The sequence below is a fragment of the Limanda limanda genome, chromosome 6, assembly GCF_963576545.1.
Source record: "Limanda limanda chromosome 6, fLimLim1.1, whole genome shotgun sequence".
NCBI classification, from domain to species: domain Eukaryota; kingdom Metazoa; phylum Chordata; class Actinopteri; order Pleuronectiformes; family Pleuronectidae; genus Limanda; species Limanda limanda.
The window spans coordinates 28,660,899-28,674,342 of NC_083641.1; the positions used below are offsets into that span (position 1 = coordinate 28,660,899).

The 13,444-nt window shown below is 43.5% G+C and overlaps 1 protein-coding gene across 1 annotated transcript; it reads right to left on the reverse strand.

Annotated features, from left to right (window-relative positions):
• Positions 1–6,010: 6,010 nt before the first annotated feature.
• On the reverse strand, positions 6,011–12,135 carry dcun1d5 (DCN1, defective in cullin neddylation 1, domain containing 5 (S. cerevisiae)). The gene is made up of 11 exons (XM_061072623.1): positions 12,119–12,135; positions 11,002–11,104; positions 10,014–10,064; positions 9,860–9,902; positions 9,651–9,750; positions 7,785–7,950; positions 7,376–7,467; positions 7,063–7,171; positions 6,744–6,848; positions 6,550–6,652; positions 6,011–6,470 (listed from the first exon to the last, which is right to left on the reverse strand). The coding sequence occupies exons 1-11, from the start codon at positions 12,133–12,135 to the stop codon at positions 6,415–6,417; spliced, it is 945 nt and encodes a 314-aa protein (XP_060928606.1). The 3' UTR covers positions 6,011–6,414.
• Between the last annotated feature and the right edge of the window lie 1,309 nt (positions 12,136–13,444).

Below are 13,444 nucleotides of genomic sequence, written 5' to 3' on the forward strand. Positions count from 1 at the left end.
CAGTTCGTAGGCCGGCCAAAGCTGCTCCTACTGTTTCCCTGAGGTCATAAACCCGCTGGAACACATGGTGCGTGCTGTTCCAGCGTGTATCCACCTCTTCAATAAGCTTCAGTACCGGCCGGCCCATTTCCTCTTGCACCTGTGTCAGCTTCTCCTATAAAATTTGGCAACAAAAAATGAGTCATTCATGTGTCACTGAAGCAGCAACTTACAGAAAACAGCGTCATTTAGAATATTGCAATTAAACAAAGGAATTCACCTTTGCTGTGGTGCTGTTCTTGAAATAGCCCACTGTCTGCCTAGCGTTAGCCCGGATGTCAGTGTTTTGCTGAAGTCTTTTTTATCAGTAATGTTAAAGTGTGTGCCACACAAATTGTGTGACGCAAACGAAGCTCCCTGGCACAAGCACACATATTTGTTGCGCGAGATATTCAAGTTACTTTATTTGTTAGACATCAGGGCTGATTTGACTGTTGCCAAATTTGCCGCAGTATGAGCCTCAGGGAAATGCAGCACACCCAAAACACCACAATGCAGTGAGGTAGTTTCATCTATGAAATGGCATGTCAGCTAGATAAGCTTCTGTGTTGAGGTCCACATGTCTGAAGTTAAAGCAACTTCAACACGATGGCTTTGGCCTTCTCCTTGGACTCCTTGTATCTCTCTTCCACCAGAGCTTTCAAAGCCTAAAGAGGAGAAGAGAAGACTGTAGGAATCACAAATATGAGGAAATGGGGAAACATGCTTCATGTGCTCACATACACACCTGCCTTTGGCCTTGTGGGGAGAACATAGGTAGGGTTGAAAGCATGAACAAGCTTTCTGAACCCATAGTGAAGGGCTGGGAATCCTCAATCACCATATTCACCGAGGCCTCATCAACATCATTCTTCAGACCTGATGACAAATAAAATGCTATATAAATTTAATCATTCATTACTCAAATGTCAAATATTTATTAATGTTGTGTAATCCAATTGTACCATGCTTATGTTTGTAGGCTGTCTTATATCATTGCATCAGAGGAGACGCAAGGAGGCATCATGGGAGGAGGAGGAGGAGGAGCAGGAGGAGGAGCAGGAGGAGGACCAGGAGGAGGAGCAGGAGGAGGAGCAGGACCAGCAGGAGGTTGGTCTCCATGTTCCCATGCAGGGCTCTATAAGGCCTCAGCACAGACCAGGTGTTATTGTTGTATCCAAGTTCTTTTGAACACAACAGACACTTCACCTTTTATAATACCAGCAATTAGAAGAAATACATTAGAACAAGCGATACGCTGTGTTGTCACACCTTTTTACAGTATATTACACTAATTGTTATTACCATGTTCATACCTTATTAGGAGACATCAGCTCAATGTGGTCCCAGACAGGGAAACATCATCAACATCAACATCAACATCCTCCTGACAACCTGACAAAGACTGAGCAGCTGCAACTCCAGGCTTAAATAGAGGAGGATGATTGGACTGAACCATTCTGCTGCAGACTGAAGGGGGTGCTCTCTGTGCCACAGGGGTTCAAAGAGGACTGTGATTTCTCCCCTGCAATAATCTATGGACTGGCCAGCAAGGACTTTATAAACCTGCAGTGAGGAGCTGAGAAGGTGTTCTTTAGTTTGAGGAGAGTCAGTAAGTTAAGTTTGGTTTAGTCGACTGATGTTTCAGCTCTCGAGCAGCTTTTTGGTTTTATAAATCTTAAAAATACCATGACCTTACCATAACATGAACGTGTGCAGATCAAAAGAGAAACTGATCAGTTAGACACACGAGACACATGAAAACCTCTTTGTTCAATGATTCTGCAGAAACAAGGCGCTCGGATGCAAATGAAGCTCATATCTTTGCAGTTCCTGTGAGTCACCACTAGAGTGCGGTGCCTCAGATGACTAATGTTGCTTTAACAGAGACCCTCAGAGTCCTTTTCCCTGAATGAGATCAATGTGTCCGACCTCAGTTCATCAGGTTCCACTTCATTCAGCCTGAAACGATTGTTACGAGCGTTTCCCAGGAAGCTGTTTGTGTCTGAGATGTGATTAATCTTTAACATCATCACAGGAGGCGACATCCACTGTGTCATGTGAGAAACTGCACTTTACACTTTGCCAGCGGCGACTGACACTGACTCGCTCATCTGTGTTCACACCAGAGAGAGCAACACGGCTGAGAGATCCTCCGTCACAGCAGGTAAATATCACAGAGACGATCAGATCTACGATTCACTCATGACCTCTCTGATACCGGGTCACTGATTATAACATTAGAACATGGACATGTACCATTGAGTTTAAATTCAGTAGACTTGAAGGCTTTTTTGTTTTGTTTTGTTCAAAAACGTTTTAATTGTAAAGCACATTTCATACACAGATGCAGATTCAAGCTGCTGAACCAGGACATTAGAAACAACACAGAGACAATGAAAAGAAATCCATTTAAAACCTGAACACACAGTTTACAGCAACTTTCCAGCAAAAGATTCAAAAGAACCAAAAAGAGTATATTTAAAGAGTATAATAAAACAAATAAAATAGAAAGAAATGTGTCAAATTATAAAATATAATACAATACAATGATGTTATTTCCTTAGAGTTTCTAAAATAGTTGAGTTAAAGGCACTGTAAAAAAGTTATACATTGACTGAAATATCAATATTTTATTCTCTGTCTACTGTATGTAAAGCCTCACACTGTCTATAAATACACCAGGTGCTGATCTCTATGAGTATGAAACTCAGATTGATCCTGGAAACACACACACATGAAACAGATTCAGTTCCTCCGAACAGCTGCAGATCAGAATCTGTTTACTTTTTACAAACAGGTCACAGAGTTAAACAGCTTCATCATTAATAAACCCGGAGTCTTCCTTTCCTCTTCAGATTGAAGATGTTACCGAGCTGGTTAACGGTCACGGCTCTTCTTGCTGCCTCAGCGAGTCCGGCAGCGACAGGCCGAGGGCCCCTGACCGTGGCTGCAACCTGCAGGGTCAAAGGTCATCCAGAGCTGGAGCTGACTTTAAACTGTGGACACGGAGGAAACACAGGTCAGTTATCAACATGGACACAAAGAGCTCCGCCTCCAAATCTGAGCAGTTCACTGAAACTGTCTTTACTTCACCTCAGTCAACAATAATTGATGATTGTCCAGGAGGATGGTTTTTAAATTGATATCATCAGATTCTGATGATTAAACATTTAATATTTAAAAGGTTTGACTCAGAGTTTCACCAAATACTAATAAAAGGTAATTTCTCCCCTAAATATCTAAATAATATAAAAAATACAGAAAAAGGTTTTGTTGTGTTTCTAAAGGAGAAGTAAACTGTGCATTCGTAGGGGAAATTTTCAGTAGCAGATTAATCCACATGGAAAACTCAGAGAAAACCAAGATGGACGACATGACGGTCCCTCAAAAGTGAAGCCAAAGCATCTTGATCGCCCCCTGGTGGCTGCATCTATTCATGCGTTTGTATCTCAGATATTCCAGCTTCATTTCTGTACAGTGGGAGAAAGTGTAGCTTTGTTTACCGTCTGTGGTTCGGAGCTCCACCTGCAGCTCTAACATCTCACCTGTCGTCGCCTCCTCCCTGCAGGTGTGGTCCAGTACTGGCACACCCCCTTTGGAGACCTGCGGGCCCCTGGACCTCACAGTGATCTGGATCCTGTGTTCATGCACCAGGACGGGAGCCTGGTTGTGCCCAACAGCAGCAGCCTCCACAGCGGCCTGTACTACTGCCTCCTGCAGGACACAGAGAGAACCACACTGTGGCCCTACCAGCTCCACGTTGGTTCTCACCATCAGGAGAACCAGGAACAGGAGAACCAGGAACAGGAGAACCAGGAACAGGAGAACCAGGAACAGGAGAACCAGGAACAGGAGAACCAGGAGCAGGACAGCAGCTGCAGGACCAGGATCAGGAGAAACGCTGCGTCTGAAAAGGAGGAGAAGCCGGGGGGGGTTTCAGGTGGAGAACTTGCAGGAGCCGTGGCAGCGTCGGTGCTGCTGACGTTCGTGTTTGGATTCAGCGCTGGAGCTCTGAGCAGAGCTCATGTTCTCAGGTTCGTTGAGCAGCAGCTCTGCTTCACACCGGGATTCAGACTTTCTCTGTTCAATTATTTTGTAGATGGAAAAATTGTGTGAATAATAAATCAAATCTACATTTGTCCTCTCAGGTGTCTGGGGGCGATCCCTGCAAAGGTGCGATCACTACGCCCACCGTCCATGCCACACCGTGACTCGGAGGTCTCCATGACAACGCTGCCATCCATGTACGACAACGAGGCCTTTGGGATCGGACAGGTGTGGGACGGCGTAACCACGGAGACGACAATTTCATCACCAGCCTCATCTCCTCCTGTCAAACCCCAGAGAAGCTTCAGGCTCAAACCAGAGGAGCAGCAAGAAATCACCGCCTACCTGGAGGGATGTGACAACACGAAGGAGGAGGAGAGAGGGATAGAGGAGCAGGAGGAGGAGGAGGACAAAGGAAGGAGTCTGGAGGAAAAGAAAGAAGGGAAGAAGGAAGAGGAAAGAGAGGTCACTGCTCTTTATCTAATAGGAGACAATGGAGGAAGTCAAAGTGAAACAGATGAAGTCAAGAACAGTGACAATGGAGAGGAGAGAGATGAAGGGAGCAGAGAGGAAGAGGAGAAGGACGCAGGTGAGAAGGAGAAGAGCAGAAGGGAGGATGAAGAGAGGAGAGGAAGTGAGCAGGAGGTGGAAGGGAACAGGGAGAAAGAGAGAGATGAGATAGAGGGAGCTGAAGGAGAAATGGACAAAGACATTTCTCAAAAATCAGAAACAGAAGATGAGGAGATGGACAGGGAAACATCAGAGGAGACGCAAGGAGGCATCATGGGAGGAGGAGGAGGAGCAGGAGGAGGAGGAAGAGCAGCAGGAGGAGGAGGAGCTTCGTCCTCCCCCCCCTGTCCGGCCCGTCGCAGCCGCATCATTCGTCTTTACCAGTACGACGAGGACGGCCATCGGTACAGCCACCTGCCTGGCCCCGCCCCCAATGAGCCGGTCCCCGCCCCCAGGCTGAAGCAGCGCTCCCTCTCTCTGACACGCCTCAACGCCATCATGGCCGCCGCCTCAGCAGGGCCGCTGGACGGTGGGGGGGAGACGAGGGGGGAGGGCCAGGAGGAGAGGCCGCACTTCCACATGGAAATATAACTATGAATTATATTCTATAAAGGATTTTTCTATATTCAGCCACAAAACTGAAAATAAACTAAACGTGGACTTTAATACTTTCATGTGATTTAAATGACGTATGATTATTTAGTTGTTTGTGAAAACAGTTCAGTTTATATCTGATGCAAGTTACTTTTCCAGTCTCATGTCAGGTTTTGACCACTTGAGCTCATCCTCGAGCATTTGTGTAAAAGTTGAGCCAAATTCTGAAGGATTCTCTGGAATCCAAACCAGGGCTTCGTAAGGTCACTGTGTCCTTGACCTTTGACCTAAACTCCACTCTGTTCATCTTTGAGTCCAGAATCTTAAGAAATGGCTTCAAGGCGTTCTTGAGATGGAATATTAACGAGAATAAAAACATAATCCCTCCAAATGTCTGCCCCTAACTCTGTCTGTCCAATACACACACTCCATCAATCATGACGTCTCAGCTGTTGCTTAAATAAAATAATTCAATCAAATCCAAACTTATCAGAAACATGAACAGTTGAACAAACAAAAACCTAAAATGACAGAAATCATCTTTGAGAAAAATATATTTGATGTCTACTTTGACTTTTTAGTTTGTTTCATGTCACATCCACTAACACCAGGAGACAGGGTTAATGACCTGTCCTCTGGCCAGCCACCAGGGGGCGATAGAGACACTTAGGCTTCACTTTTGGTAGCGGCCATGTCGTCCATCTTTCTTTATTGTACAGACCGAACCCTGAACCGGCCTCGGAGTCACAGACCTGAGACGTCCTCTCCAGCTGCTGTTTGGTGAATGACACCTTCAGTTTGTGGTAATTATCAAGAAGCAGCTGGTCACATTTTAATTTCCTTTTTTATTACTGTGAAAACATCTATAAACAATACACAAAATGGGGGAAAAAAATTATTATCAAGAAAACAAATTCCACATCTCTTCTCTCAGTTCTTTTTTTTGGTTTTGTGTGTTTTCTTAGTTCAGTTTCTTTATTCCAAATTAACCCTATTTTAAAAAAGTCTACTCTCTGAGAGAAAGGCCTCTTGACAACAGTTGGCTGACGATGAACAGAGACGATCTCTGATGGGATGTGACTGAACCCAGAGTCCACAGCGATGATTCTCCAGTCCGTGTGTGTGTGTGTCTGAGAGTGTGTGTGTGTGTTCAGCTGTTTCTCATTTAACAATAGATTCCTCCTGCGTTTGTGGGTTTTGTTGTTCTCCCTCTTCCTCCTTTTTGGTGTGGGGTTGTTGTTGCTACGACGCTGACCAAGTTTTCTGCCATTCCACAAACTCATCTAGCAGCACCGGCCCTGAGGACAAAACCAGTTCAGTTAAAACAAGCCGATTTCAGACATGAACTCTGGAATGTGTCCGGACGCGTTGACTCACAAGCTCCATCTTCATCGTAGTTACTGAGGTCTGTGTTGATGGTTCTGCTGAACTCCAGCACGTTGTACCACTGGTCCTTATTCATCCCCTTGTACTTGGACTGCTGTGGGGGACAGAAGGAGGGGGGGGAGGGGGTGAGGAAGCAACACAGCGATGGGACGATTGAGGAAAGGAAGAGTTTTCTCTGCTTTTACCTCCAGGAACTGATGGAAGATGGGGAACAGAGGCCATGTTCTCCCCAGCAGTAAAGCCAGCATAGACTTGGCCGTGTCCATGTCCAGACTCCTCTGGTCTCTGTCCTGAACACGAGACAAAGACACCGAGGACAAGAATCATCACAGATCCAAACCTCAACCAACCAATCAAAATGTAGCTCAACAGCAGCGTCTGTGTAGTGAAGACTTTGAAGGAATGTTATTTAAAAAGGATAAAAACCAAAGCTCATCTTATCACATTAGTGATTTAGTACTAGTTCGTTACTGAAGACAAAACAAACCAAGAGAACCAACTCACTCTGGAGAAGTCGAAGGCGTATCTGTAGATGTTTTTGAAGAGGACAGAATCGTTGAGCTCACCGCGCATGTACTCCAGTTTACTCTGTAACCTCTCTGTGCAGTCACACCTGCAGGGGGGGGGGGGGGGGGGCAGACACACACACATTGTGAAATACACACACTTCAAGGGTTTTTCCTTCAGGTCACTGACGACTACAGACAGAGGTGAGACACCTGAGCAGAAAAGATACATCTCATCTGTATGTCTGTGAGCTTCAGTTACTCAAAATCAAATTCATGTTTTTACATTTAAAATAAAAAAATGTTCTTACTGTAATACTGTCATTCCCCTGAGCCACTCCTCTTTTGTGAAGAATCCCATATTAGCTGCTTCTAGATGCCAGGCTAAAACTAACATGACAATCTGAAAGACAAAGACACAAAGAATCCTCATTTCATTTGAGCGTCAGACGTTGCATGTACACGGTCGGTAAATAGCAACCAAAGTTATTTGCTTATACATAAAACATTTCTTTATCCAAATATGAACTAAAATCTGCAAAGTGCAGCTGCCAACATTTATATTTTACTGATTTGCAAATGTGTCGTTAAGCAGCGCCACACGTTTCCCTGGAGTCGTTCCACTCTCTCTGCTGAGTCAGAACAGGAAGCTTCAGATAATGTTTTTATTCCTGGGTTAATAGTCGCTGTGATTCCTCAGCGGGACCCAAGGAGACTCACATTCTCTGGTTCCACACCGATGTCTTCACAGAAGCTCTCCATGGCCTCTGGATCCACCACGTTGTCGCCAGCAGCGTACTTGTGGAACCAGAGCAAGCACTTCCTGCTGGAGAACAGCTTGTCGCTGCTGATCGGCCTCGCTCCGCGGATCTGAGGTCGAGCGAAACTGCAACAAAGTTTTAAAATACGTTAGGAGACGATGAAGAAACCACATCGTGCAGAGGCGACGCAGACTCAACTCATAAGGTCAGTGTAAAAATCAGCTATTGTAACAAAGCTGCACACTGAGAGGGATCTGTGGTTTTTGACAACACAAGAAACGTCAAACAATAGTTACTGGTTCGAGAAGAAGCTGCGGATCACAACAAACCCAGTGAAGCTGTGGCTGCAAATCTTCATTTTTCATAATTTTTTTTCTCATTTGGAAGAAGGTCCAATTTCTTCTGCTGTTGGTTTCACAGAAAAGTCGTTAAGAGTTTAATAACGTTCATGTTTAGATAAAACTATCAGAGAAGTGTTTCCGTTAAACTGCATTGTGTTAGTTCGGTATCCAAAACTAGGTGTTCCTAATAAACTGACCGTTTGGACGCGTCCTGCTGTGGCCTTTTTGACGACACAAGAAACGTCAAACAATAGTTACTGGTTCGAGCAGAAGCTGCGGATCACAACACACCCAGTGAAGCTGTGGCTGCAAATCTTCATTTTTCATAATTCTACTTTTCAGTTGGAAGAAGGTTCAATTTCTTCTTCTGTTGGTTTCACAGAAAAGTCTTTTAGAGGTTAATAACGTTCATGTTTAGATAAAACTATCAGAGAAGTGTTTCCGTTAAACTTCATTGTGTTATATATATATATATGCATCAAATATAAGTTATTTTTGAAAATCTGGCAGGCTTATTTGGAGTACATGGATACACCACCAACGGTACCATAGGACTGTAACTATTTGGAGCTCTGAATTACATTGTGTACTGTGTCAATGCGGTATTCCTTTGTGATGTGTCATCCTATTCACCAACTTTTTTTTTTGTTTTTCTCTTTGGGTGTGGGGAATTATTTACTTTATTTATTTAATTAGTTTTATTTCATCTATGCGTGTTTTTTTTTAATTTTGTTATGTAATTTTCTGTAATGTTTAATGTAGAGCATAAAACGTAGAGCTCTGCATGTTCTCTTGCATTGTGAAAATATTTGGAAAAACTAAATATTCCAAAACAAAAAAAAAAAAAAAATTCATTGTGTTAGTTTGGTATCCAAATCTAGGTGTTCCTAATAAACTGACCGTTTAGACACGTCCTGCTGTGGTCTGAGGCAGCGCTGGGTAACATGACAAGAACTGAAGTCACACGTGAAGCTGGATCTGCTTGGACGACATTATTCTTCCTGCTTTCTGACTGAGGGCAACTTTAAAGTCCACATTCATCTCCTCAGCCCACAGCAGAGGAACATGAGAAGGGTCGGGGGGGGCTCAGGGGAAAGACTACCCTGCCTGACCTTTTTCAGGCACCTGCGGGTTCAGCCAGAGGTCGTCCTCTCAACATAGAGCCGCTTACTCAGCAGATTCTCCCTGAGTGTTGGACAGACACGATGGGAAACGAACCCCGGACCCAGACTGGGTCTCACCCCTCAAACAGGAGTGAGGTGCAGGAGAGTTCCGAGTGGAGACCCGAGCTGAAGGGACTCGGACTTGAAGGAGCTTCTTACACCTCTCATGATCTGTTCATGAGACCCCCATGAGCTCCGGGCCGCAGGGATAGGGAGTGTGTTGCAGAACCTGTTGCAACATCCCTGAGAGGAGAGTTGATGCAATGCAGACAGGCGCCCGTAGAAGACAGTGTGAGTGTGTGTGTGTTGTGTTGTGTTTACCTTGTGATTTTACACTTGTGCTCATGATCATCTGCACCAGGGAGTTTCCTCTTCTTCTTCACAGGCATCACTGAGCCTTTAACAGGCTTCACTAGCTGGGCTACACACAGGAAGTAAACCACATGTTGTTAGAGGGTCGTGACATCACATCCTGCAGCCAGCGATCCATCATGTGCAGAACGACAACATGTGGAGGACACAACTCGTACCTGTGTATTTCTGGCTTCCTTGTCCATTCAAATCGAAGAGATTCTGCAATAGAAGAAATTAAACCCTCAGTTAAATTCTGAAATTAACATTAATATTAAGACATGGCTTTGTTTAAATGCTGGATTAAATTGTAAAAATGGAACAACTACATACAAACTTGTCCAGTGTGTCTGTTACTGTGGTTCCAGCTGGAGAAGGGTTATCCTACGAGGAGACAGAATCGAGACAAGATGAACATCAGAGAAATAAATACACAGACAGATAGATAAATACAAATAAACCAATGCTGGTTATTTCAGCTGCTTTAACGTGTTTTTAAATATGTCTCAAGTCCGTTGAGGAGACACAAACATCACAAGATCCAGAAACTTCTTCATTTAGACCGAACTGGATTCAGTGACCTAATTAACCCTAAATGGAAAGATTCACTAAACGTCCCTCAAACTAAAGTGGTATGTTCCATTTGGAGATTTTAAATCTTTTACTTTGTGATGGTTTATTTGAGACTTGTGATCGTTTTTAATTGATTTATGTTTACTGTGTTGTTGTCTAGTTGTTTTGTTGCTGCTTGCCCGATTACATAAAACCATTTAAATAAATAAAACATGTCGCCTCCCTATAGAATAAACAGAAATACACAGACCTGGTTGAACAGTGGAAACCAGGAGACAATATGGATTTAAACAATAGTCACATACACGAAGTACTGGAATAATACTCATACTAGTACTCATGCTAATACTCGTACTAGTACTCCCACTCAGGGACAGATCACTGGGTTCAGTGCTGACTCAATCAGCTGAGACTGGTGCGTTGATGCTAGCTGAACGAAGCTAACGAGGCTAGCATGACGTCTGTCCCACATCGTGGTCAGATCTAGCGGGTGTTGGTGGATTATCCGCCAGGGAAACTTCAACCAGAAGCTAATCTGCAGGTTGCCGGTTCGAATCCGGTCGCTTCTCTGCCGGGACGCTTCTTTTGTTAGCGGTGTCGGCGGGTGTCAGAGCTACGATGCTAACGTTAGCTTGTGTGTCCCCGGCCGCGGAGACCCGGACCCCGGCGGGCGGGCGACAGACGGCCGGTCGGTGGGTCCGGGTCTCAGACACCCGGAGGAGAAGCTTCACCTCCTCTCATCACTCACTTTCTTCTCTTTCTGCTTCTTCTTCTCTCTGAGGATCCAGCTCCACCTGCTTCTTCTTCTTCTCCGGGAGCTCAGTTGTCGCCGGCGTTTCCGGGGGAGTGGACTATACCATCTCTTTATGGGGGTGTGGTGAAGATCGAATGTTCGAGTCTAGAGCAAAATGTGTGGACGTGTGTATATTTTTTTTACAACGATAGATAAAGGAAACAACCACGGTGTCTTATATTATTAAATTTGATAAAAAAACTCCTGAAAACCAAATTAAAAACAGATAAATAAAGTGCGCCCCCCCCCCTCCAGAGCAAAGACAGTGGAACGTTGTTGTTTTTTTAAGGAACAATCCGGTGTTTTTGGCTCTCACGTGTTGTCCCTGGACTCGAACCTCAGCTGTTAAAGGGACAGTCCACCTGGTCCTCCACTGGAGGGGGGTGACGTGTCGCAGGCCCAGGGGTCAACCGGGTCAACCCTGTGCTGCAGATCCAAAACAACGTTAAGTCAATGGTGACCGAGGTTTCAAACGTGAGAAACAACAGAAAGAAACTCCCAGTAAGTTCCTGAAGCATCGCTGAGGTCCTCACATGAACGTGGCTCCAGCGGACGACCACACAAGACATTCAGGATGAACACGTTTGAAGAATCGAACCGAATTTACTACAATTGTATAAGATTCTGCTGGAACAAGGTTTATCCCTGAAACTCCAGAAGGGTTTTGTGGACTCAAACACTTCGTAGAATATCAGTGAATTTGAATTTTTGGGTGAACCATCTTCTGAAGTCTACTTCGGGGACTTCACTGAAAACACAGCAGCTGGAGGACATGAGACGTGAGGGGGTTTATCCTCTGGGAACCACGAGTGTCTTTGTGTCGTCTGTATTCGGTTCCACTTTCTGCAGCTCGGACATGAGGCCACAGAATACAGTCAAATAGAAATGTTTACATCACTAAACATTGATAATTATCACTTTGTCTGTCACATACATAATTACATATTCTCTTTTGTACTTATATATATATATATATATTTTAGTTTTTTAATATATATTTTTTGCACTATCCAATCCAGCAGTACAAGAACACTTTCATACTGACACTGACACAATTCACTGTATTCTGTACCATAGGGTCAGACCCATTCATGTATCTGTAATATGTTGTCCCTATGTTTCTGTGATTAATGTATGTATGTCAGTGAGATGTATAAGTGTATAAATGTATAAGCTACTGGATGACCTAAATTTCCCACGGGATTAATAAAGTATCCATCGATCTATCTACATTATATTTTCTTTAAAGACTTCCTGAATAAAGTGTATAAGTTATAAGCCATAAATGAATAATAAAATGGAGAATTCTCCTCTTTGATTTTTAACTAATCAATTAGGGAGACAGAGCTGCAGGATATTTTCTACAAATCAGCTTTAATAACTTTAATCAATTATTGAAAAAATGAACAAAATCTACTTCGTTTGTCATCTCTGGAGATGAAGGTGAAGAAAGAAAAGAAGAATCTCTTTGTTTAGAATTGTCTTTATTTTTTCCAGGAAATGAATTATTCAACTTTTAAAAATATTTGAAACAAGCGAAACAAAATGCAGCACATGAAAGTAGCTGAACCACTCAACCCCCCCGACTCCAGCAACACAAAGTTTAATGTCTTAACACAATGTAGTGTCGAACTCTCAGCTGCTGCAGCTCGTGACCGATTGTGTTTAGTTCAAGTTTTGTCATCACTCAAGGCTACAGGTCAATTTACCCCCATTATGTTGCATTATGTTCAGAGGTGTTCCTAATATTCTGCCCCCGTGATGTGTTTTAATAGGGATAGATCAGAATATAATGTACGACACAACTTGTAAACACAACCTCAGGAACAAAACATTGTTTCATTTACACATTTTGACAAGAAAAATGGGACAGTTTGAGTTTTGTGAAGACAGATGATGTTCTGTCAGATTGTTCTGAACTAAACCGAGTGTTTGTTTTGAGTTTTGACAAAAAGAGTAAATTAAATTGAAAGATCTGACAGACTGTTGTAAACAAGCTAATGAATCCTCATAACTCTGGGCTTCACTGTGGTTGATTCAAACATTGTGACTGATGTTCAGAAATAAAAAGAATAAGCTTCTGTGGGTCAGAGTGAACCTGGAGGAAACACCTCCGCACCACAAACTGAATTCTGCAATTCAGTTTGTGGTGCGGATGTGTTTTCAGCAATTTGACAAACTGCAGCTAAGAATCTAATCTTTGAAGTTAAAGTAGTTTAGGCAAATTAAATTCTATCAAAGTTTATTTTCTGTGACTTAAAGTGAGAGCTGCAGTAAATAAACACTGTGGATGTGAACGATGAGAAATCATCCTTCAACAACAAAAACAAAAACCTTTCAACCAACAAACTGAAGAACATTCTTCATAAATATAGAATAAATAAAGACCCCCCCCCCC